General features: G+C 41.7%; 1 protein-coding gene across 1 annotated transcript in view; it reads right to left on the bottom strand.

Annotated features, from left to right (window-relative positions):
• The window catches only part of USH2A (usherin), a 588,113-nt gene that overhangs the window by 527,520 nt on the left and 34,922 nt on the right, over positions 1-25,671 (bottom strand). The window contains exons 3-6 of the mRNA XM_056852957.1: positions 14,341-14,476; positions 10,663-10,726; positions 7,428-7,722; positions 4,797-4,981 (exon numbers count right to left, since the gene is read on the bottom strand). Of these exons, the coding sequence (XP_056708935.1) occupies positions 4,797-4,981; positions 7,428-7,722; positions 10,663-10,726; positions 14,341-14,476 (680 nt within the window). The remainder of the gene's footprint in view (positions 1-4,796; positions 4,982-7,427; positions 7,723-10,662; positions 10,727-14,340; positions 14,477-25,671) is intronic.

Raw genomic sequence — 25,671 nt, 5'->3', positions numbered from 1 at the left:
TTCCATTCCAATAAGAATTTGTTCCATCTTTAATTCAAGGTTTTGCTTCAACAACCTTCTGTCAAACTCCAGACAATTCCAGACAACTTCACTGAGAAGAACCCAAACATTAAAGACTGTTCCTCCCCATTTCCCTAGTGTCTGTGGAAACTATGGACAAAAAAGAAAAATAAATCTTAAGTGTGAGCACTTCTGCAGCCCTGAGAACTGGGGATCCTGGAAAAAGTCTGACAAAGCATTACTCCTTACCTGAAAACCAGAAGAGTGGAACTGTGGTCATTTGCAACACAGAAACAAACAAACAAACAAAGATGGAACACATTTTCAGGGAGCAGTTTTGAAGAGGTTTCTTTCTACTATCTCCTTTGGTTTCTGTTTTGCATCACAGAAGTGAGGTTTTTCTGGAATCCCTGAATTTTAGAATTGCAGAAGTACTGACCTTTGGGACTTCAAAGAAGAAGGATTCTGCTAATGTTCATGGTAGTGGACACCAGAAAAACACAAAAATTAAAAGTACCCAAAAGTAAGAACTATCAGACTGCTTTTCACCTCTCACATATAATTAGTTTCAATCCAAAGAACACCCCCATGGAGGAAACAAAGGAATCATCCCTAATAAAAAGGGGTTTTAAAACATGTTGTTTGGATCTGCATAATCATATGTAAAATCCTTTATTACATGTATGAGTAGACTTTTTTCCCCTTTTCCAGAATGTCACTTGCTCCTAATTTTTATTATTGTTATTATTATTTGCTGTCAAGTCACAACTGACTTAGGGCAGCCATGGTGGGGTATTCAAGGCAAGAGACATTCAGAGGTGGTTTGCCATTGCCTGCCTCCATGACACGAATCTTGGTATTCCTTGGAGGTCTCCCATCCAAGAACTTGCCAGGGCGACCCTGCTTAGCTTCTGAGATTTGTTGAGATCAGGCTAACCTGGGCTATCCAGATCAGGGCGCAAAGGCAAAACCCAGAAATATCAGAACGCTCCAGGACTGCGTGAATTTAGACAAGCTTCAGGAGAAAAGAATAGCATGCTTGATCAAATTTTGAAAATCTGTACAACCTATGATAAATTTCTCCTTAAATGTTTGATTGTTTTAAAAACTAAAACAATTCTGACATAGCTGAAACTTGAAGACTAGCTTCTTTTTTAAAAAGCAGTTATGTAGTTTTGCATGATGCAATATGGCTGGTAGAACAGAAATTAGATATTTAGCACAGAGTAACATGTTCTGTTAATTTCTTCTTAAAAATTACAACAGAGTAGCATCTTGTTTGCCAACACTTAATATACAGAAGCCTTTAGGAAGTATTTTAAAATGAAGTTTACTGTACATCGCCCTGCACAATGTTACTCACTTGAATCACTTTCTGTTATCATTCATGTCATGTAATTGAAGGAAAAACAATGTTCCATTATAAAACATGTATGATATTTTACACTTTAGGTCTGGAATTCCTTTTGAGAGATAGAATACTTTTTTTGTGTTACAGTGCTTTTAAGCATATTTTGATTCTTTTCCTTCTTTTCATTGTTCAGCCAATACATTTAGCCATTCTTTCCGACTGTCCTCCATTGAAATGGTAACAACAATGCAAATTATGTTTTGCTGAAAAGCCCATGTACCCTCAGTGACCTCTTGTTCCTCCCTTAGAATGTTGAATTGTGAAAGCCCAGAGAAAGATGCTGACACTTTAAAAGCGTTGCTGCTAAGACTGAAACAGCAAACAACAACAACAAACACCTACTGCACCTGGAGGAATGTTCCCAGATGGCTTTGAGACAAGTGCAACACACATCTGATGCTAACTAGGTCCTGAATTCTGTCAGGACTTGGTGCCATCTGACAGGCATGGCTGAAGGCAGACATTTCTCTCTTTTTTGTAAAAAAAAAAGGGGGGGGAAAGCTGTACAATATGCAAAAAAGGATTCATGGAAGGGCAAGACACCTATCAGAGGGCATCCTCAAACACAACTGTGGCTATCTGATCTAGTACAAAATTTCCATTTTCTTGGGTATTTTTAATGTGCAATGTATAGATGAGAACAGTAGGTGGCAAGCAGCTGCCAACCTAGGCAACCAACTGAGGCAGGGCAGTATATTTTATTTTACAAAATTTATACCCTGCCTTTCTCCTCTTACAAAAAGCACCAAGGCAGCTTACCAATTAAAACATACATAATAGAATCACATATTTAAAACCATTAAAACCAACAAAAATATATCAATAAAACAATTAAAACCATAGCAACAATAAAAACATGGGTATGTATGTGGGGGGGGGTTGTACGTGTGCTGGTGTGTGTGCGGGGGGGGGACTCCCTGCAGACAGACACACACTGCTGAAAATCACTAAAATAGAACCCTTCTTCTCTGTGCCCCTCACCACGGTTTTCTAATTCTTTTTTCTGCTGTTCCGATGGAATAGCAATATATCATCATATCATCCAAAATACTATTAAAAACTGGAGAGCCAGTGGAGCCTAGGATCATGCACTCGCTCCCTCCCCATGGGTAAGTCATCACACAAAGGCAGGGGGGAGAGCAAACATACAATCCTAGCCTCCGCTGGCTCTCTCTGCGATTTTAATAGTATTTTGCATGATATGATGATATATCAGTACTCCATTGGATCAACAGAAATTTTTAAAAGTGGCAAGGGGGCACAGAGAAGGAATTGACCATGGCCACCTCCATCTCTGTCTCAGATACGGCTTCCTAGGGCATTGCAGAGGAGATGTCTGAAGGCTGGCTGAAGGAGGAGTTGGAGGAGGGGTAGGAGAATGGGGGCATGTCACAACGTGGGAAGATCAACCTGCAGCTGAACTATGCACCAACTCACATCCGAGATAAGCTCAGAAGTAAACCTATTTTCAGGATAAAACAGGGATTGGAAAACCCAGGGAAATCGCAGAATGGAAGCAAGCTGAGCCCCGAGGGAGGGGAACGTCATGCATTATCCCCGCAGAGAATCGGGACATTCATGGGAGAATCACAAGAAAAACCAGCTATGCATAACCAACCACACTGAATAATGCATTTTCAATGCACTTTAGCAATCATTTGCAAGTTGATTTTGCTGTTTCACACAGTAAAATCCAATTGCCAATGGATTGAAAGTGCATTATTCAGCCTGTGTGAAAGTATGAAGAGAACACAGCTATGCAAGTGGCCACTGAAAAGAACCAGATCTTCTGAAAAAGAGATGTTGTCCTGAAGGAGACAACCTGCTATCCTTCCTGAAACAAGTAAAACTATGAACTGCAGAGCTGAGGACTTGACCGTCTAAAGTAAGGCATATTTGAATGTGTTTTTTTTTCATTGTGGGGAAAGACCTCTGGAGGTGGACAAGGAAATGTATCAGGGTTTCCCCGTTATTTTCTCTAATGTTGATTTGTTGGCATGCCCATCCTTATTAACTTCCAATTTCGATGTAATACATGTACTTTTCTGAAAAAATACTAACTGAACCCTAGGAATGGGATTGTCATGGTTCTACATTCATAGGCCCAGGGCCATAGCTCAGGGGGGCGAAGAGAGCAGCCACCACCCCTGTGGCGTGCAGAGAGGGTGGCAGAACTGCCTCTCCTGTAGGGGCCTCTGGGGCGGGTAGGAGAGGCAGTTCAGCCACCCTCTCTGCATGGTGTAGTGGTTAAGAGCAGTGGACTCTCATCTGGAGAACCGGGGTTGATTCCCTACTCCTCCACGAGCAGAAGACTCTAATCTGGTGAACCAGGTTGGTTCTCCCACTCCTCTACACAAAGCCTGTTGGAAATACAATGTCTAGTGCACAAAGATTGATTAAAGAAAAGAAGATCAGCAGGGGGCAGCAAGTGTGAGAGTTGGATAGATAGAAAGGTTGTGATCCTTCTCCCTTCTCTTCCTGTGTTCTTGTTTGTTCCCATAATGCACCCCTACTCTTCCTTCTAGTTACAGTGAAAGAGAGGAGCAACAGGCCGCATGTTGCCCTGTTAGTTATGGACTCTAGTTAGAAATAAGCCTGTCTCTCAGTCATTTACCAAGTTTGTGGTTTCTGAATAAACTCACTTTGTTTAGACTTTAATCAGACTCAGGATCATTCTTAAGAAAACCCCCATTTCCTTCAAAGCCTGCTGGGTGACCTTGGGCTAGTTACAGTTCTCTCTGAATTTTTTCGGCCTCATCTACCTCACAAGGTGTCTGTTGTGGGGAGAGGAAGGGAAGGCAATTGTAAGCCAGTTTGAGACACCTTAAAGGTAGAGAAAATCAGAGTATAAAAACCACCTCTTCTTCCACACCGCCACCCCTTGTTACAGGCATCAAAGTATGGGCTTGGTGAAATAGTGAGGAACAAGAAACATCTGCCCTCCAGTTTCTGTCTCGTAACCAAATCTTCCAACTCAGTTTTTGTGTTTATATTGACAGGATCAGGAGACAGGGTGCCAAGAAGTTTCCTATTCCCCATGTCTAAAATGCTCTACTTTCAGAGGCAATTGAATGTAATCCATTTGGTGATTGTTTCAAGAGTCTATTTGTGGTGCAGGTTGGATTCAATTTTCTAGGTTCAGGACGCAGGCTATGCCTTGATCAGGATATGTGAACCCTCTTTCCGTTGTTCGTTTAAACATCCCCTGATTATACTTGATAGTTATTGATTTCATAATATTTCTCAATTCATTCCAAAATAAATCCGAGGGCTGCCAATGACTTCATACAACAGTCCAAGATTGTGTACATTCTAGATTTCACCTTCTTTGACTTCAAAATGTAAACTGGTTTATTACATTATGCAGTTTACTGTCTTTTCATACCTAGGAAGCTGGAGACAGTTGACAGAGTCTGGATTTTCTAGTGACCCATTGTTCAGCATTCTAAACACACTGCAATCCCTTGCAAAGTACTGCCAGTCTTCCCAGTCCAAGTCATTTTGTTTTCTCCTTTGTATTTGTATTGCTTCTGGTTGTGGGCTGAAGAACTGTAGTATGATGTAAAACACCTGAAAATCAATAGCAAAACACAAAGCAATGAAAGTTAAAATAATTTGGAACACCACAACTTTTATATTTCTTGGCCCCACCCTAGCTAAAGTTCATCACAAATGCAATGAGGCATGCTTTAGGTGTGATGAATTTGTTCCACTGGTTACAATGGGTGAAGGGTAACATTAACTGCATTAAAAGTGACTATTTTATTTTCAAAAAGATTGATATAGACATACGAAAGTGTTATAACTAAAAACTGAATGGCTGAGATGACAAATATTTTCAAATTTTAACACAAAAACCTGAGACTAAAAAAATTATAGTTCTGTAATTTGCTTTAAAACTGTAGCACACTTAAAATGTATTGCCATATGATGTGATACGATTTTCCAGAAGCCACCTCTGTTCTCCTAGACTTACCCAAAAAGTATCAGGACATGCCTGATCCCAGGAGGTCGGGCGATGAGTATCCTCTCCATATTAGATGTTCCTAAAGGGAGTGTGGACTTGTGCAGAAACATGGAGTCAGCAGACACTGGGCCCTGCCTTCGTCCCGAAGAGGCTCCTCCCACCCAGCTGGCAAAGGGAGGGAAATGGGAGGCCTGATAACCTTTGATGAGGCCATCTAGGTCTGATTCCCCTGGGAGAGGGGTTGGGATTTTCCCATTAGCTGATCATCTCTGCTGAGGCCAGCCTGTGTCTTGTTGCCCAGGGAGAGGGGTGGGGATTTCCCCATGTTCCTCATGTTACAGGGCAGAGCTTTCCTTCCCAGGGAGTTTCCCAGATGATGTCACTGTGATGAGTCAGGTGCCAGCTCTGGGCCTATGCCATTACAGAGTGGAGCTCTAAAAAGGAAGCTCAGACCGCAAAGGAGTAGATGGGTCGCTGGATGGTCTCTGACAGCTAAGAGATGCCAGCCAGGAGGAGAGCCAAAAAGAGGGTAAATGGAAGTGACTGGAACTCTTCTTTTAAGCTTGCTCTGCTCGTACTGAGGCTGCCTTTCTCAGGGGAGTGGGATTCTGGAAAGTACTTCAACACCAGAGGGGACCCCTGGCATATCATCTCATCACAATTACATTATACTATACCTGTACTATAAAAATAGGGGACCCACAAGGCTTGCAGGGAGCATCTCATTTTCTCTTCCCCATATGACCCCAAAGCCACTCCCTTTTCCTGCTTCTCTCCTTCCCACCCACCAGCCAACCTTTTTTTATCTGCCCCCCTTCAGTTTTCCCTCCTTCCATCCCCCACCCCCAGCATCCTCTGCCCAGGAAAACTATGGCCCACTGGTTCAGTGGGGCCCACAGCTTGAGGAGAGCACCTCATTTTTCACTGTATTCACACTATTTCATCTTTCCCTCCTCCTGGCAATCCCCATCTCCTCACCTTTCTCTGCTCCTCACTTTTCTCTTTCCAACCCAAACTTTTATCTGCCCTGCCCATATTCAACTATATTACTTATTTACTTCATTTATATCCCACTTTTCTCCCCATTGGGGGATTTTTTTTTTCATTTTGACAGTTTAGATATTACAGCAATGAAACAATTTGACACTAATTTCATATTCATTAGACCAAACCATGTGCCTATCTAAACTACTGCATTAGCCATTGGTAACAGTTAAAGCGATACTACACATTATTATTATTTACATAAAATAATAATAATGGAAAATGGGGAAATTATGTAATTTATCCATTACAGCTGTGTTTTAACCTGTGTTTAAACCTAGGGATTCTTCACACGTTTATCACGGGCTCCTTAATGGGAAGATCAGTAATGGCTTACAGTTTTTCTTGTAAGGCAGGAGTGTATTTGTCTATGGTACATGCAGAATGACAGCAAGGCCCAACAGGCCTGGCCCATATTCTATGTAAACTAAGGCCTGGGGCTACACACACAGTAGAATGAGGTGGTTGGATCTTGTGGGAGAAGTATGGGCTATACCATGTCAGACAGCAGGACGGAAAAGTCAGTTTTAATGCTCCCCTTTTAAAAAGCTCTCGGCAAATAAAAAAATAGCATTTCAGAGCTTACCTGAAGTAGCGCAGGCCATTCTACCACACCAGCATTCTGCCATCTTATTACCATCTCATTGTACTGCGTGCAAGATTAGGTCTAAGTGTGTTCCCAAGAACCCTCCACCCATCACCAGAATATTCATGTAAGCTGATGTGGAAAAATGTCCCAAATATAGAAAGTTCAAAAACTACTACATTACTGCAATGTCATATGAAAAGGGAGGAAGAAAGGGAATGTGGAAGGAAGAGAGATATGTGGTACCTGTTGTCCTCATCTCCCCAAACAAATTGAAATCACACATAATTAATAAGATTGCAATAGAATGTCAAATTAATTCAGATTTATTTGAAACTTTCTGGAACACCCACTGAACTAATAGACAGGGTTCAGTTTTCATCAATAATCAACACTGGAAAAGGGAGCCTTAATATTACCTGGTATTGTCCATTTTCTAAGTCTATTGTGATGGTAACTCCATTGTTGAGCTGTTCTGTGTTTCTAAATACAGATGAAATCCATGATGTTCCAATGTCATTATCATTGATGTAACTCAAAGGGTGAGCTTCAGGGTTTAATCTAAGCACTCTGTCATTGGTTGTGTCATCGGCACCATTAGGGATGCAATATCTCGGCACCAAAGGATGTACCCTGGGGTGACTACCAGGACAACGGCATTCTGACTGAGTGTGGAGTTCAGGAAATTTTCCAGACCCTACTTCAATAATTTCTCTAGAACAACAAAGAGAAATAAGGATCAGATGCATAACAAAGAGATCAACAAGCATCTTTAAAGCCTCATATAGAATTCCCTTTATCCTTTTTGGTCTTGATGACTGGTGCAGCCATCTGGTTTTTCAGTTCAGAATTCCCTTTACCACATAAAACTTACCCGGAACTGGATAACTAAAGATAGTTGTTACACTGTTGTGTTTAGAGAATAACATTAAGACGGACTGCACCAGGCACCTGATTAGGTTGCCAACCTCCAGGTACTAGCTGGAGATCTTCTGCTTTTAAAACTGATCTCCAGCCGATAGAGATCAGTTCACCCGGAGAAAATGGACACTTTGGCAATTGGACTTTAAGGCATTGAAGTCCCTCCCCTCCCCAAACACCACCCTCTTCAGGCTCCACCCCAAAAACCTCCCACTGGTAGCGAAGAGGGACCTGGCAACCCTACACCTGCTGGATCCTGACAGGTTCTTGTTGGTACTTGGGGATTTTCTTACCTTGGCTGCTGAAAATTCTTTCCGTACTCTGTACTCTGTACTCTGGAATAGGGAGGTAGCCCAGGCTGTTGACACACTCCCCCACTAAGCACCCTTCCCCTCACCCCCAAGAGCCAAGCAGTATCCCTGGTTCACTGGGGATTACAGCTAGAATACTGCTGGCGGAAAACTCAGAGCGAGACAGATTGAAAACAACATAGAACCCATATTAGAACCTATTCTGTGGCAGTTGTGATGGTGAAAAGGCAATACTTCTCTGTCACCAATGCATCTGCCCACAATTGTCCAGCTGAGCCATTTTGTGTGGTTTGGGGACGTTTACATCCTGCTGTGATCAATTTGCTACTTATTTTGCAAACAATATCACCCAGATCCGCTCTAGGTTAGATGCAAGCATGGATGCATGTTCAGATGATGTACCGGTGGCATCTACCTGACCAATTTATAAGGATACTTTTCAGCTTCAGGATCCTGAGGATGTGGACAAGATCCTTGTACAGGTGAGATCTACCACCAATGTTCTCGACCCTTGCCTTTCCTGGCTGATAAAAACTGCCAAAGGGAGACTGGTTTGAGTAGATAAGAGCAGTGGTTAATGCTTTCTTGACAGTGGGAGTTATGCCACCTGTGCTCAAGGGGCAGTGATTAGACCTAGTCTGAAATAAACAGTCCTTGAGACCTACTATGTTAGAGAACTTGCAGCCAGTCTGCAATCCTCCATTTTTGGGCAAGATGCTAGAGCTGGTGGTTGCTCCTCAGCTACAGAGGCTCTACTTGGGGGGCTACTCTTAAAGAGTGTTTGGAAGCTGAAGCTGGTGCAGAATGCTGCAGCTAGACTACTGGTCAAGGCCAGCTACTGGGAGCATGTGACCCCATTACTGCAGCTATTACACTGGCTACCGATCCATTCCCAAGCTCAATTCAAGGTGTTGGTTTTGTCCTTTAAAGTCCTACATGGCTTAGGACTGGAGTATCTGAAGGACCATCTTCTCCCATATGTTCCTGCCCAGAAATTAAAATCAAAGGGAGAGGCCCTCCTGACTGTCTCAGCAATCAAAAAATTCATCTGCTGGGCACATGAGAGAGGACCTTTTCAGTAGCAGCCCCACAAGTATAGAACAATTTCTCCAGAGAGCTGTGCCTGGCCCCCTCACTTTTGATCTTCAGGAGACAGTTGAAGGTAGTTTTATTTAGGATTGTATTTGACTAATTTAGTATTTATTTATCAGCAGTACTAATTGTTGATTTTAAATTGTGATCTTTTATGTTTTATTATAATCATTATTTTATTTATATTGAAAACTGTGCTGCCTTGAGTTCCACAATGTGGAAAGGCAACTAATAAAGGTTTTAAATAAATAAATGTAAAATATGGTGATTTTTTAAAAATGTAACCAATTTCTCTTGGCATCAAAGTCTGCAAGGTTTGAGTTCTGCAGAATGAATCATCTTGGAGATGATAAATAACAAAGTGCACTTTAATAACTTAAAAACATTTACAGACATAATATGGGCCCGATATTGTACCTTCTATCAAAAAGATGAGTCCAGTGATAACCAGTGTGTTGTAGGGGGCAAGGGGTCAAACTAGAACCTGAGAGTTTAGATCTCCTCTCTAGGCTTAAGTAAATATGGTGAAGATCATCTCATCTTCTTTAAAATGATTTATTTTTGCTTTCAAAATGCAAACAGTGGGAGAACCAGATTCAAATAGCAAATGCATGAAGGTTGAAGGGTCAAATTCTCCTTTCCCTTCCCTGCATGGCAGTAAGACAAATTGAAGCTGCATTTGCATTTTATGAGTGGAACAAAATGCATGATCTTCCTCTTGTCTGTTTCAGCCTTAAACCATGCACTACTTCTGAACCAAAGGCTGAGTGCCAGGACCATGGCATTCTGACTGAATGTGGAGTTTAGGAAATGTTCCAGACAATACTACAGTAATGTCTTGTACAAAACAAAGAAATAAGGATCAAATGTGTAGTACTGGTCATTGGGTGGCCTTGGGCAACTAACTTACTTCACAAGGCTGTTGTGAGCGCAACATGGAGATGAGGATGGGTGGTGGGAACCCTGTACACTGTTCTGAGTTCCCTGGAGGAAGAGCAGGATAAAAGATGGGTGGATGGATTGATCAAGAGGATATCAGTGTGAGTTATATGGTGCACAAAGCAAATGCTGAATGAGGAACTACTGCAATTAGGGGGATCCAAAAACAGAATTGTGTTCTGCACATAAATTAGTCTTATGGTTCAAGGTTAAAGTCTTTAATGAAAAAAAAACTTTACTTGAATTTGTTTCCATAAATACCTCCAAATCTATTTTATTAAAGAGACCCTCACGAACATCTAGACATTTTGAAGTACACCTCAAAACTATATCGCCCCTTCATCTTGATCACCGTATTTTCTGATTTTATAAAAAAGAAAAATTTCCTTACCTGTTTGTAAGTGACACTTGGTACAGTCTGAAATCTTGCATCCTCCCAACAAATTGCTCTGAACCTGTAAAACACATTATAAATAAATAATCCAATTCCATCAACCAGAAAACAGGTCTGTACTGCATGAGGGGATCTTAAATTCAGCACACGGAAATCTTTCTTGCACAATTACATCTTCTGAATGAAACCATCTTGGTTCTGGACAAAACTATGGAGGGCAGTGACTTAATTTTTTGATTAAAATGATTTATAATAACTTTATAGGAACATTTTGTACCTATCCCTTATCTGATTACAGAGGTGGCACACAGACTGGCTCATTAGACAGAAGTAATGAGCCAGTCCATGTGCCACCTCTAATTAGAGAAGAGATACAGTAGGGGTAACTGTAGCTGTCAATTTATGCTATAAAGATGAAAGGTATGTTTTCAAGATTTCGTGCCTTTTACACAATTACTGTGTGTCTGGTATTCAAAATGACAAAGTCAACAAGAAGTGCGTCAAAATGAGAATTTCCAAGTTTTGATGTACAAGATTCCAATGGTTCCCTTGGAATAAATCAGTCGTTCTTAAAGCCAGATGCAGGTATTTTTTGGACTTAACTCTAAAATTACAGTATGTTCTGTATCAGTGGTACTCAGCCTTTATAAATCTGCAGAACCCATTCATCACCAAACAGAACTGCAGGGAGCTGCAAAACCGCTGAAACCTTATACTGATGGCACTGGTTCAGAAGAAGGAGAAAAATAATCTCCTTTTCACATCACCAAATATTCAGCAGGACAATTAATACATATTGCTATTACTTTGGTAATTTCATTTTTGTTATTTTCCCCCTTTCACTGAAATGCAGCCTCTTTAGATGTTGTTTTTTGTATCCCCCCCCCCAATTGCTCAAGAGGCTTGTGGATGAAGGAACTTCAAAACTAGTATGCGTAGTGGTTCGAGTATTCTCCTAAACAGGGTGGATTTGCTGCCAGACAGTGGATATTAAGATTGCTCAGGTCCAAGTGATCAAGTGTTACCCTGTCTTTAATCAAGGCAATGCCGTTCAGCAAAGGGTAACAAGCCAAGCACTGGTATGGTAGGCCACAACCTTCCAAGGTACTTGTTTACTACATTACTTTAATAGAAAGTTCAGATTAACACTAATGCCAGTTTTAGGATTATGTAGCTTGTTTTGTAACCTTCAGGTATGCTGGCTGATCATTCTTTCATTATGTTGATGACTCAGAATGATCAGCAAATGTCTCTTCAATGGTTGTAAGTTGGGTGAGATGTTTGAAGCTGTAAATAAGTGAGGTAAGAGTAAGAGATGTGTTTAAGGGATTCAAAGTCTGAAAATTTGGCTTTAAAGAACTGCAAAGTAACCCTGGATTTTTAAGATCCTAGGTCATGTATAATCTGTGACTTTTGCTGCACCAGTTTCACCTGACTACAGACCATAGTCCTAGCAATATGTCTGCAGAATAGCCTCAAGATAGCAGAAGAGGTAGGTGTAACAGTGGATGCCTAACCAGCCTGGGGGTGGGTATTCCTGTTTCCTCTTTTACTCTCACATCATCCTCTACCCCAGGGGTGGGGAACGTTTTTTCCGCCAAGGGCCATTTGGATATTTATAACATCATTCGCGGGCCATACAAAATTATCAACTTAAGCCCCAAGCAGGCAGCTGCCCCAGCTGCCCCTCCCCACATGGCAAGCAGGCAGGCATCCAACTGGTGCCGCACTTGCCCACCTGGTGGCACAGAATGGTCTGTTGCACCAGCCGGGTGTAGCTGTCCAGCTGCACGCCAGAGTTGCTCTTGCTCCGCATGGTTGGGGCCGGATTCTACAACCGGCTCCTGCTACTTCCGCCTGCAGGGATGAAATGAGGACACACTGGCTAAGAAATCCCCCCCCCCCGCACATTCTGGCCCTGCCCTTTTAACACCTCCATTGTCGCCACTTCCACCCCCAGTCCTCTTGAAGTACAGAGGGAATACGTTTCTCCATGGCCCTGGTGGGAAAGGGTTAACACAGTTTCTTGGGCAGTCCTAGCAGCTCCATAGCTAATGACTCTTCTGCAAGGGGGAAAGAAGGTTCCTTTTCTCAGCAAAACAAACTCACATCCGCCTTGAATAGAGGCTATTCCTGTCTGCAGGAGGGGGCGGATCACCAGTCTTAGATCCTTCTGAGCTAGAGATCTGCCAGGACCCACAAAGGGCCAGACCAAATGATTTCACGGGCCTTAAACGGCCCCCAGGCCTGATGTTCCTCACCCCTGCTCTACCCCAAACACAGTGGATCTTATTAAATCAGAGTGGAAGGGAAGAAGATGACAAGGAGGCAAAACCTACTCCTGCTGAAACTGTTTGGAAGGATACAAGGCACTTCTCTCTCACATTACCCTCTGTGTACTTGACTGCTGACAATGATGTCACATACGGAGTTAGCCTGGCCCATTAACAACTTGTCAAGATAGGCTCCAACCCTTGCAGGCTTAAAAAAGCTATTGTCGCTAGTCTAGGGATAAGCCCTACGGACTGAGGAACACTGTGGCTGCGAACCAGCACAAAGTTGCTCTTACAAAAACTGCTTGAAGTAACAGAACTCAATTATGTACAGGCCAGAACAGGAACACATATTACTTTTTACTCAAACACTTTTTACTGATAAACTATATACCCTAGACAGGCAAGAATGAAAAGCATCAGGTTCGGTCAGTGACAGCCCTACTGGAGTGATGATTGTAACACATTGCTTGCTATGATTCCGTGAATGGTGTGGAAGCATAACAGAGCTTCAGTCCTAAGCATACTGACTTAAAATCAACTTGAACTAAAATGAGTGGCTAAAGTGTCAGGGGTTTCAGTCAAAGGACTCTATCATTGGCCCCAGGTATCTTAGTGTCTGTGCCATTACAGTTGCCCATGAGAGGCACTTCTGGCCTCATCTCTGCTACATTTCAGCATCACAACTGTGGATGGCTGGAGGGTGGTACTGTGACTAACAGCTTAGCAGGAAGGGGATGGCACAAGAAGCCTAAAGGGTACTATAAAGGTACTAACTCTGCCTCCTTGCTCTGAACAACTCATTTCTCAGGCACAGAATGAGCTGTTCTCACATTGCCCATGCCTACCTGCTTCTTTGCACAAGTACCAGCTTGTCTCCAAACTAGGGTTGCCAAGTGCCCGGTGGTGGCGTGTAAAATCCCGCCAATCCACCAGGCTGCCTACGGTCCAGCTGAGGGCTGGTGGGCAGTGTGTGCACACGCACGCTGCACAAGCATCACTTTCAGGTTTACTCAGAAGCGACGCGGACGCTCTAACAATGTCGGCTAAAGATCGCTAGAGCGTCTGTATCGCATGGGGTGTGCATGCGTGCTGCACCATGCGTGCATGTGCATTGCGCACCGTGGCCCCGCAAAGCTCCCACCAGTGAAGCTACGGGGCCTGGCAAGCCTACTCTAAACTAATAATAGGCCTGAAAAGAGATTTACCTATAATTGTGTATAGGATCATAGTGGCAGATGTAAGAATCTAAAGTCGTGTAAATAATAAAGCATGTGTTCATATACATAGCAGTATGTCATAGAGAGCAGCTATGAAAAATTAGTAAAAGTTATCTAGTATTATTTTGCTGTCCAACTGAATAATATAATAATATCTCTCTTCCAACCATATACTAACTTACCATTAACATTTTGTCCAACTTGCCATTCACCATCAATAGAGGAATCTGTAATTAACCCTACAAGACTTCTAGAATCAAAAGCTGTGTTGTCTTCTTCCAAACCATTTATGAAGAAACTAATTTTGGTGTGGTGAACCTGTAAAATATATAATACAAAAATGTATATAAATATATATGGAGAAAAATATGCAAAAATAGTTTGTAAATGTTTTTTTGTTAAAAATATCGCAACACCACCTCATAAGAAGAGCCAAGCTGGGTCTGACCAGTGGTCTATTTGGTCCAGCAAACCGTTTCACACAGCAGCCAACCAGTTGCTCTGCAGGGCCAGCAAACGTGGCATAGAGGCTGAGGCTCTCCCTGATGCTGCTTCCCAGCACTGGCATTCAGAGGTTTGCTATCTCTGTATATGGAGGTTTACCACAAACAGTAGCCCTTGAGGGCCCTATCCTCCATGAATCTGTTTAACCTCTTTTAAGCTGGGTACCCAAGGTTGGGTACAAAGGAAAAAATATATATATTATATATAAATATTAAAATAGCACAATGGCATTTCCTAGGGTTGATAACTGAAACCACATACCAAATGCATTTCGGCCTATTGGGCCTTCATCAGTGGTTAATTAAAACGCATGTTAAGCCTGCACACATTTACAGAAATACATAAATAAATACATATACAAACAGTTCAAACCCAACCAGGCATGTGTATAGGTTGTAAAATCTATTAGCAATTACTCAAACATCTGATCAGATTGGTTCTAGTTGTAATACTGTTTAGTATATATCTCTCATATAATATGTGTGCAGGTATCAACCTAGTAGAGCAGTGACCTCTTTTAAGGCCATCCACATTCATGGGAATCACTATATCCACTGGCAGTGAATTGAATTATTTAATTACTAATTGAGTAAAGAAGTGTTGCCTTTTCACTGTCCTGAACCTACTGTCATCAACCTCATTGGGTGCCTTGGAGTTCTAGCACTATGGGAGAGGGGGAAATACCCTGATGTGCACAGAGTACATTCATTGTCCTCTGAATGTTCAACTGAGAGTCAGTCAAAGGAGGTGGGGAGAGGAAAACAGGAGGATGGGTAAATTGGCCAGCTCACGTGCCAAGGAACTTTACAGTGCTTTCCTATACCCACTGACTGCAACTGACTAAAAAAGGATGTTGCTTTGCATAAGATACTACTGCTAGTACCCTGGAGGAGAAGATTTGTATGGGGCAAGGGAATGATTTGCCATTTACCTCATCCATTTACCTCATGGATCCTCAACTTTAATGGAATACTATAAAATAATTTAACTGACCTCACTGGTGCTATCATTGTTAGAGAATCTTGCAGACATACTGACATAAAAATTAACATCATATTTGAGGCCTACCACCTGCATGTATGACATTTATTAGGTGGACTCTGTTTACGGGGTGGTTTGCCAGTGCCTTCCCCAGTCATCTTCCCTTTACCCCCAGCAAACTGGGTCCTCATTTTACCGACCTTGGAAAATTGGAAGGCTGAGTCAACCTTGAGCCAGCTACCTGAAACCAACTTCTGTCGGGATCAAACTCAGGTCATGAGCAGAGCTTGGACTGCAGTACTGCAGCTTGCCACTCTGCACCACGGGGCTCTTATCATATGGGAGTTACCTGTTTATGTATATAAGGCCTCTGTGTTTATGCCTACATATAGCAGTGAAAATGTGGACACTGAGCTACATCATAATTCTTGTCATATATGTCTGAAAATTAGACCTTGTCACCTCATTTTAAGAGTTTATCATAGGAAACGCTACTTGAGCTCAGCTGCCAAGTAAAATGTGAAGCATACCGAAGCTATCTCTCCTTTCATAATTTAACGTTTTTATGACTGGATATTGACTTGATATTGTGTTTATGATTAAACATTGTCTGTGCTTCACACTATGTCCAGTACAGCTACCACATAAAAAATTAAGAATTTCAAAGTACTTTCAATCTATTTTCTACCTTTCAAACTGGGGCATGGTGAATTGAAATGAATCGCCCACAATCTCTCAACAGTGCATTCAGATGAAACATTTACGTTGAGTAATTAGCTTTTAGCCATGTTTTACCCAAGAGGGTACATATGATGCTCTGGTACTTCTGGGGGAAGTCACAGGGTAAAATCCATATTAGCTCTGAATAAACTGTTTAATCCAGCATAGCATAGCCATCTCCTCTAATGCCACTATGGAGTTTAGAAATAAGATGATATCCTCTATCTGATTTTCTGAGCTGTATTTTGCAACAAAATTTCACTATAAACAGGAAAGCACATGAAAAAGACAATTACAGCCACTACACAGCTGCAAAGCTGTCTGACAGTCATTCTAAGTAGATGGCGGACAGACAAACAGTTTGGAGATTCAGCTCCCAGGTGATAGCAGCTGTCAAACACAGTATTTTAGGCACTTCAACATTTGCAGCATCCCTAATAGCAACTTATGTGACATCAAAGAACCTAGTTCAGGACTGCCTGCTCCTTGATTTTCTGCTTGTCCTTGATTAAGCCTCTTGCTTCTGGCTTCTCTGGCCCCACTGTTTGCTTCTCAGATTTGTCCTTGAATAAACTTCCTGCCTGTGGTTCTACTGATGGTTTACTGAGCATGACCTCTTGTTTGCCCACAATCAGTGGCAGACCGGGAGAAACAAAACAGCCCTGGAAAAGTGCTCTAGCCTTTGGTTCTGCCCCCAAAAGGAGGAAGTAACAAGCCCTACACCTCATACAAGTCTGCTAGGTCTGCATGCAGTTCCACCAGGCTGGGGACTGGGGATGCTCAAACTCCTGTGGGTCTGGATCACTTTGTAATCACTAGGTGTCAATAGAAGACGATGACGAGTTGGTTTTTATACCCTGTTTTTTCTCTACCGAAAGGAGTCTCAAAGTGGCTTAAAATCACCTTCCCTTCTCTTCCCTTCCCCACAACAGACATTTTGGGAGGTAAATGAGGTTGAGAGAGTTCTGAGAGAACTGTGATTGGCCCAAGGACACCGTGCAGGCTTCATGTGGAGGAGTGGGGAAACAAACTCTGTTCTCCAGATTATGGTCCACCACTTTTAACCACTACACCATGGTGGTGGTCACTGATTTATCAGCTGATCAGATTGCCTGACCATTGAGCCATTTGTCGGAGTTTGTGGTGTGTGTGGGAGGTTGGCTGCACAACAGCACTTAACACGCACTCCATTTTCAGGCATGCATGTTGCCTCTTATATCCCATTGTCACTACTGCACAGACAATTATTTTCTCTGAAACCATGTTTAAATCTATCTTCCAAAATGAATTAGCTTTAAAATAGATTCTACTTTATGTTGTTCTCATTAATGAATTCTGAGTATACCTGGCCAGCATGGTTTTATTGCTTATAGTATAGCAGTTAGTTACCCATGAAACCAGGAATGGATTTCAAAGAACAAGAGAATGGGTTTAAATATGGTCTGTGAAAGTAGAATAAGGCTGGGTCTTTCACCTGCTTAAAGAGAGTCCAAAACATCCATGGAATGATCCCAGCCACAATCCCATCTTCCTTTGTTAGAAGAAGGGGACAGGACAAGAACCCTCAAACCACTAGGTCAGGAGTCCCCCAACATAGTGTCCATAGGTGTCATGGGACCCACAGACACCTTTTCTGGTGCCCACCAAGTGTTTTTAGAAAGTGAGTGGGGCTTTTGCCCAGAAGAACTTCTGATTGGCGGTACAATTTTTTAAAAGTTGAGTCAGAAGCGGCAGTCCCCACAGCACAAAGATCTTCACTGTGCTACTGAAAATAAGCTGTGTATGCAAGAAAATACTTGGAAAAATATGTTAATTTGAAAACATTTACATTCTCTATGGAGGAGGGGGACAGCCCCTTCTGGACCCCATAAAATCAGACCCCCTGAAGCAATCTTCATCAAAGTTTGGGGTTCATGCAAGGAGATCCCTTGAAGCTACCCTGAAAATTTGAGAACTCTACCTCCAAAAATACCTTCCCCAGAGCTCATTAAAAAAAATTCCCATAGGGAAAAGCCTGGGGAAAGCCGAAGCCAAAAAAAAGCCGAACACCTATTAGGCTGCTTCGGCAATCAGCTATTAGGCTTCAGCTTTATTCCCAGGTTTTGGTATTCAATAAAACTGAAACTTGAATATTGCCAAAATTTCGGGTGTGTTTTCAGCTGGGGTTAATTGATATGCACAACCCTTGTTGGTTCCATCACCTATAGCAGCTAGTCTCTGGCTACACCCACCACCTTGTGTCAGAATTCCAAAAGTACCCGCAGGCCTGAACAGGTTGGGGACCCCTGCACTAGGTTACATCACCCACCACACCACTTCTCTCTCAACGTTTTACTTTTAATGTTCACACCTAATACTAATAAATTTTGCTAATAAAAACTTCAGACTTCAAGTCTATGAGTGCTTATGGTCTCTGCATGTAGAATAAAGAAGGAATCTTTCTTCCTTGGAGTAAGCTCATTGAATTTTGCATCTGAGTAACACAGTTTATAGGTGGTGTGGAAAAACAAAACATCCCTGGAAAAGTACTCATTCCAATTTCAGGGACCACCGTTCTAGTCTAGGGACTAAGAGTACAGTCCTGAAATGGTTTACTCAGAAATAAGTCCCAGTTTTATTCAATAGGCTTATTCCTAGGAAATGACGGCAGCTCATTTTACTTTCACACACTGTTTGACCTGTTCTCTTATTTTTTGTGATCTATTCCTCCTTTTATTTGCACCTTTGCAATGGAGGGAACAAAACAATTGTCTTCAGCTGCAGGTGCTGCTTGCTAGCAGAAAGAGACCAAGGAGATCTGGTGGTATGCTGCACTAATGAACTAATCCTTCAGTTGGCTCACCAGATTCGCTACCTTTGATTATGATACATTCACCTGGAAATCTCATTTGTATAAAAGTTTGCAGCTTCCCTAGTGGGGACCACCCTTCTAGCCTCTGGAGTGGACCACCTGGGAGGTTAGAGTTGCCAGGTGGCATGGAATGGCAGGCAATTGCCTGCCAATTCATCTGCTGGCTGACAGCAAGGATCATGTGCGCACGCGTCCATGAGCAACATGATCCTGTCACTTCCAGTTTACTTCTGGAAAGCTGCAGCGGGCCGGGGCGATTTACCACTCAAGTGGGGGTTTGAGTGGTAAATTGTCTCATTGTGCTGTGGTGCTTCCAGAAGTAAACTGGAAGTGACAGGATTGCGTTGCTCGCAGCCGTGCACATGTGATCCCCACCCCCAAAATTTCCTGCTGGAGGAGGGGGGGACCTGGCAACCCTAGGGGGGGTAGAGGCCAATGGCCCCTACTTTTCCCAGTGGCTATAACAGCCAGTCCATCCCTGGCCACAACCACACTGCCTGACCCAAGCTCAACCATTTTACTCCCTGCCCAGTGAAACTGGTCTAATCAGACTTTGTCCTAGCCAACCCTCGCAGAAAGATATAAGTGAAGGAAGAAGTAAAGGGATTTGTGTGGGCATGTATAGGCAGATACTTTAATCAGACACAAAACCAAAATTAATACACTTTCCCATGTATTCTCCCACCCCCAAAATGAGCAAAATGGGTGTGTAATTCTCATGACAAACTTTTTCATGAAACATGCCCCACTTCAGCTCAACAAGTATACCAGGAGCCTGGCAACTGTGCTTTGGTGGCAAGCAGAATAGTGCTCCATCTGCTGACTCATGGGCTTCTTGACCAGGCTTGCTCTCCAGTATGATGGACTTGAAGTTCCAGCTCTAGACTCTTGACATAGTTTGGTTGCCTCTCCTCCCCACGCCTCTACACTTCTGATTCTGACCCTACTTCCTCTCTTTAAAAATTAGTACTATTTTCTTTTTCTAAGACGAACTGAAGGTTCACCTATAAGCAGCAACCTCAAATCTCAATTTGTGACAAGTCTGGCCCACACATGATAGTTATCACACTGAGACTGTTTGACTGTGTACATGCTCCATTCCAGTACCTTCCACCACCAGAAACAAATGGTGCAGGCATGGAATATCTTACATATAACATGGGAAAATACCATGACCAACTTTCCTTGTTGTTGTGGATTACTCATTAAAACATTTCAAGCAATTCCCATAACATATGGAGTATTAGCTATTCCTAGTTTTCCACAACTGTTTATTTTTGAAAGCAAGACAATCTCATATTCCTTTTCCCGAGCAAGACAAAAAGGAACTGAAGACAAGTACTGTGCTAGCTGGAAAGAAATAATCAGAGCACTTTATGTTACTATCTACATTGTGAGATAAGTCAAATAATTAAGAAGTACTACTAGAACACCTGACATTACATAAACCTTAGAAAGAATTCTTTGGGTTGATTCCTGCTAATGAAAGGGGGTGATTTTTCCCAATTTCCCCCTCTCACTGTAGACCACCAACCCCCCCAATACTGTTCTTGGGGGTCTCCTGTCCCCCAGAAGTAGCATTTCAGGGAGCATTTTAGGCTGCAGCTGGAGAGGCAAAACAAGGAAGTTGCAATCCACTAATAGAAATCCTTCCAACAGCAGATCCAAGTGGGATCCAAGCCACCATTATTGTAGAGGAGTTAATGCTGCAATGGTGTCCCAATTGAGAAAATGATAATTTGTGTGCAAAAGCTGTCTTCCATACATGAAAATGCATTTCTACACAGTACCAATGGATATCTGGATGCCATCCACATCATGAGCCTCATCTGTCCAGATACTTGTTTTGATAAGCATGGGAATTCCAAACTTCTTCTGAGACCCCACAGTTGTCATATGCAACCAATAAATAAAGCCGGTTGGGGAACCATAGTGTCCATGCAGTCATCCATTCCTATTTTAATCAATGGTTTGTATATTTAGAAAACCTTTGAGAAATATTCATATATTAAAGCCTTTACTAGCGCACTGTTTGAATGAACAGGCTGGACATTTCGAGGCATTTGTTGTTGTTTTTGCTGCTGCTACTGTTCTTGCTGCCAGTTTGTAGAAACCTATTTCCATTTTGCATAAACAGGTACTCAGGAGTTTAAAGGGATGACTGCTGAATCGCCTCTCCAAATAGATGCTGAGAGAAGCTAGAGTGCTTTAGTCTGCCTTGATATCCACTCTAATCAAATCAAATGGGACTGGAATAATTGCATCCTAGAAACAATGGGTGTGTGAGGACAAACAAAAGGCTTGTAAAAAGACAGAATAAATGAGGTGCAAAAGCAAAAGGTGGCCCCTGAAAAATTCATTTGGAAAATCATAACATGAACATGCAAAATGCCATTCCACAGTCAATAAAAGCCACACAAATTCTGACCAAGATAAACAGCCACAGTTATCTGTAAATCCGTCCTGAACAGTAATCATTAGTGCTTTAGGCATCACGGGCTGTATTAGTATTTTAAGTAAGAAAATGTAATATGAATAGAAAATTGATTTTTATAGATAAAATTCTCCTTCCCAAAATAAAAAAAAATACAAATGCTGAGGTGTATTATTTTTATTTCCAGGAGCAGTCAATACCGCCCAAGTTTAAGATACAAGGAATTAATGCCCTTTCACTGAATAAAAATCTGAAGGGTATTATCATAATGGCTAGGCAGCGCAATTTGGTTCAACAAAAGTTGTCGCATATGGAAATTCAACAAAAGTTGTCACATATGAAAATTTTCCTACTGAGAGAACACTACTCTTATTCTGTTTTAGCTTTGTCTATTGATGCGGCAAACACATGAAGATTTTACTTTGTGGTAATATAAAGCTTTCCTTAAGCATCTGATGCTGTGTGTGTGTGTGTGTGTGTGTGTGTGTGTGTGTGTGTGTGTGTGTGAAGGAAAAGTGTGCGTTGCTTGCAATGTTTTTCTTTTTCCATCACACATTTTTTACAGCCCGTTACTGTCTTTGGGTATTTGACTGTTATCATTATAAAAGATAGAAGGCTTTTCTACTTTGTTATTTGTAGCATTATCTCATGTTTTACAACATCTTTGCACACAACACACAGGCAACATGAAATATAACTAGTGAAAAGTTCTCAGTGGTATTAATGCATAAAAAAGAATGTGGTTCCATCTCCACTGTCTTTACCCAGCCAAAAGCTGATGAACAGCCAATTTTCCTTTATCACATTAGCACAGCCATGAGGGAAACGCATTTGTTCTAGTCAGCTACACTAAAGATACTATTACCAATCTAACATATACATGTTTTATATCAGCAGTATTCTCAGAGTATGAGAGAGCCAACAATATATTAACACTAGCATGACAGTTTATTTAAGAAAAGAAAATTGTCTCTGTAGAGGGACAGAAGTTAGAAATGTATGGCTAAAGCTCAGTGTCACTGGTCTAATAAAGGTAATAATTCTTCAGCTTTCTTTATAGCAGGTAACACTCCTGTGACAGTTCTGTCATATCATTCAAATAAAAATGTTGTCTTTTACAAGTTTAAGTGCACCTTTATTTTTAAGTCAGAAATGAAACACATCTTATATTCTCTTTTCACTGTAGCAACATTCATGCTTAGTGTTTCAGGATGAGCTTGCCTGCCTGAATTAAAAATGTACTTATTACAATAATTCAGAATAATATTCAGTTATTGTTCCTTTAGGGTCTTATTCTGTTCTCAGTACGCAGCCAGCACCTTTCTCTATTTAGAAGGCTGAGTTAAGTACCATATTGAACTCGAAAGGAAGATGACCCTGAATGTAAGACACACACCTCCTAAAAATATTATACATAAAAAGTACATAATAATTATTATTAATAATAAAAATACATAATTTTATTATTATTATTGGACATAACACTAATTTGTACACAACTTTAAGATAATCCCCTCTTTTTTAATGGAAGATTTGGGAAATAACCTCATCTTGCATTTTAGTAAATACTATAGTAGGGATTGTGTATGGCAAAAAAGGACAAAAAAGGTAAAATTGGTCACAAACTATCAGAACATTTAATATTTTTAAAATTTGTGATGAATAGTACATTTTCTTCCCTCAGTCAAGTCTTTTCACATTAAATAGACCTAACAGTGCATTCCTAAGCTTTCGCCGTGCAGGGACAGCGGGGAGGAAGCACCACTGTGTCACCTCTTAAGCAGTTCCCCGCTCACCGAATGCTAGAAAAAAGCTGTTTAAAGTCCTTTTCCTTTTAAAATTGGGCTTTTTGCCCCATTGAGAATAGCGAGGCTGCACCTGCTAAAAAGCCGGTGTAGCCTCGCTCTTCTTGCTGCCAGCGTACCTGGGGCGAAAGTGGACAGGAGGCTGCCTAATGGCAGCTTCTCCCCCCGGCACACCCTGGGACAACCTCCTGGGATGCCCCCCGGAATGCCAGTGCAGGCCTTTACACCGGCAAGACACCGGCGGAAGGCCCTGTCGGTGTCCCTGGAGACCGGCGTCCGGGCCTCCCCGCCAGCGTTGGGGCCACTAGCACCCGTGTAAGTAGCCTGGATGCTGGCGTGGGGAGGGGGCCCAATGCCAGAGCAGTCCGTTCCTGGCCTCCTGAGGACTATTGTCGTCAGAAGTCAGGAATGCGCTGTTAGTGTTACAGCAGTTGAGTTTTATACCACACATCCCCTAGTCAATCCTAAAGAATTCCTTTCCTTCTATCCAATAAAAGCTCTATAATAAATCGATCTTGAGCAGTTAATAGATGTTATTAATCACTTATCACCCAATTGACAAAAGGAATGAAAATTTTTGCAACTGCCAGAGTTCTTTTTGGATCCCTGTCAGTGAGTAGATATGTGACTAGGTCATAAGAATATATATTAGAATAAACTGACAAACACGGTGAAATATAACATGTTTCTGAGATTACAAAGGACACTCCAAAAGAATATGAGCAATGGTGTTGATCTTACCTAAGAAATAGGGGCAGATTTGTTTCGAATAAGGCAAACATATGAACTTTCCCCTCATAACTGCTGAGGAGTGTGTATTTAATCTAGCCAGGATTAACGCTCTTAAAAGGCTTTGGGAATTCAACAGATAGGTATAGGAGGAAAGACATTTCAGATGGGAGGATACAAAAAAATTGGGATTAACAGGTGTGGCATGCTTTAAAAACAGCACTTTGGTGATCAATTAATCTTACACAATTTCTCACCAAAGCAAATGCTGCATGAAGGCCCAGGTCCTGGATAGGGACCTGGTTAACACCAAGAGCCAGGAGTTTCTCAAAGATAATCTTAAACCATATTGACCTATAAGGGTCCTCTTTCAGTAGTGCCAGGTAGCCCTTACTGCTCAAATATGACTTGATGAACAATCTAAATGCTTGTAACCAAATCCTTGACTCAAGAGAAGGTTGTCTCAGTTCTGAACAAAGAGCCACGCCAGCTATGCAATGTGGAATGTTTAATAATTTACGCAAAAAGAATAGAAGAAGATGGTCAATATTTTCATTAACCAAAACAAATTCTAAAGAAATTTATATTGCTAAACTGGTTGTTTGTAGTGCTGAGAGAGCATTACATAAATGTAGCAGTCATTATGCATTTGCTAATACTACGTTGTAATAACTGTCCTTGTTATTAAAAAGGGGTATATTTCAAAGGCTTGGAAACCTAAAGGAAGTCACACATAGCATGGACCTGTTATAGGACCTGTGAGTGTACCTTCATATTGTCTTTGAAAATATAACCTTTGTTCTAACTTATCCAAGGAGGAGACCCCACACACAAAGCGGAGCTTTCTCTATAAGCAGAACTAGGCCTTCCCAAACAGGCAGACTAAACAGCAGAGTTCCTAATACCCATTCTATCCCCAGTAAAGGCTCTGGCAAGCACAGCACTGCCTTGGGGCTTACCAGTCTACAGAACCGTACTGCAAAAATACTGTAAAAAGATTACCTGGTTTTTTCTTCCAATATCTCCTTTGCTGGTTTACTGCACTTTCAGATCACTGAACTGAGAGCATTCACCTGAATGCCTCTCAAAATAACCACTATTACTAGGACATCACTCTCACATTTGTTTCAAAAAGGATTTAGAATGTTAATTTATTTCCTATAGTCTCAACAGTTTTTTGAGAGTGATACCCAACCAAATCTGATTAGAAATGGGCCATCATCCCCTTCACTATGTGATCTTGAACTGGCTTGGTTTGCCCTTGTAAGACTTGTAAGAAAGATGATGCAGTAGTAGTAGTAACAACAGCAGTACCAATAATTTCCCACAGAAGTATCAAATGGGGAAACCAATGCAACAGGGTAACAAAGGGCAAACTTTGTCACAATTTAGGGGATTTCAGAAAATATTTCCCTGCTTCCAAATTACATTTGACCCAAAACCACAAGAGAAGAGCATCCAGTGCAGCCATAGTTAATAATTCCTTATT

Source organism: Euleptes europaea, chromosome 7 (assembly GCF_029931775.1).
Source record: "Euleptes europaea isolate rEulEur1 chromosome 7, rEulEur1.hap1, whole genome shotgun sequence".
Taxonomy (NCBI): Eukaryota; Metazoa; Chordata; class Lepidosauria; order Squamata; family Sphaerodactylidae; genus Euleptes; species Euleptes europaea.
Note: the sequence above shows the minus strand (reverse complement) of the source record. Positions and strands in the feature narration are given on the sequence as shown.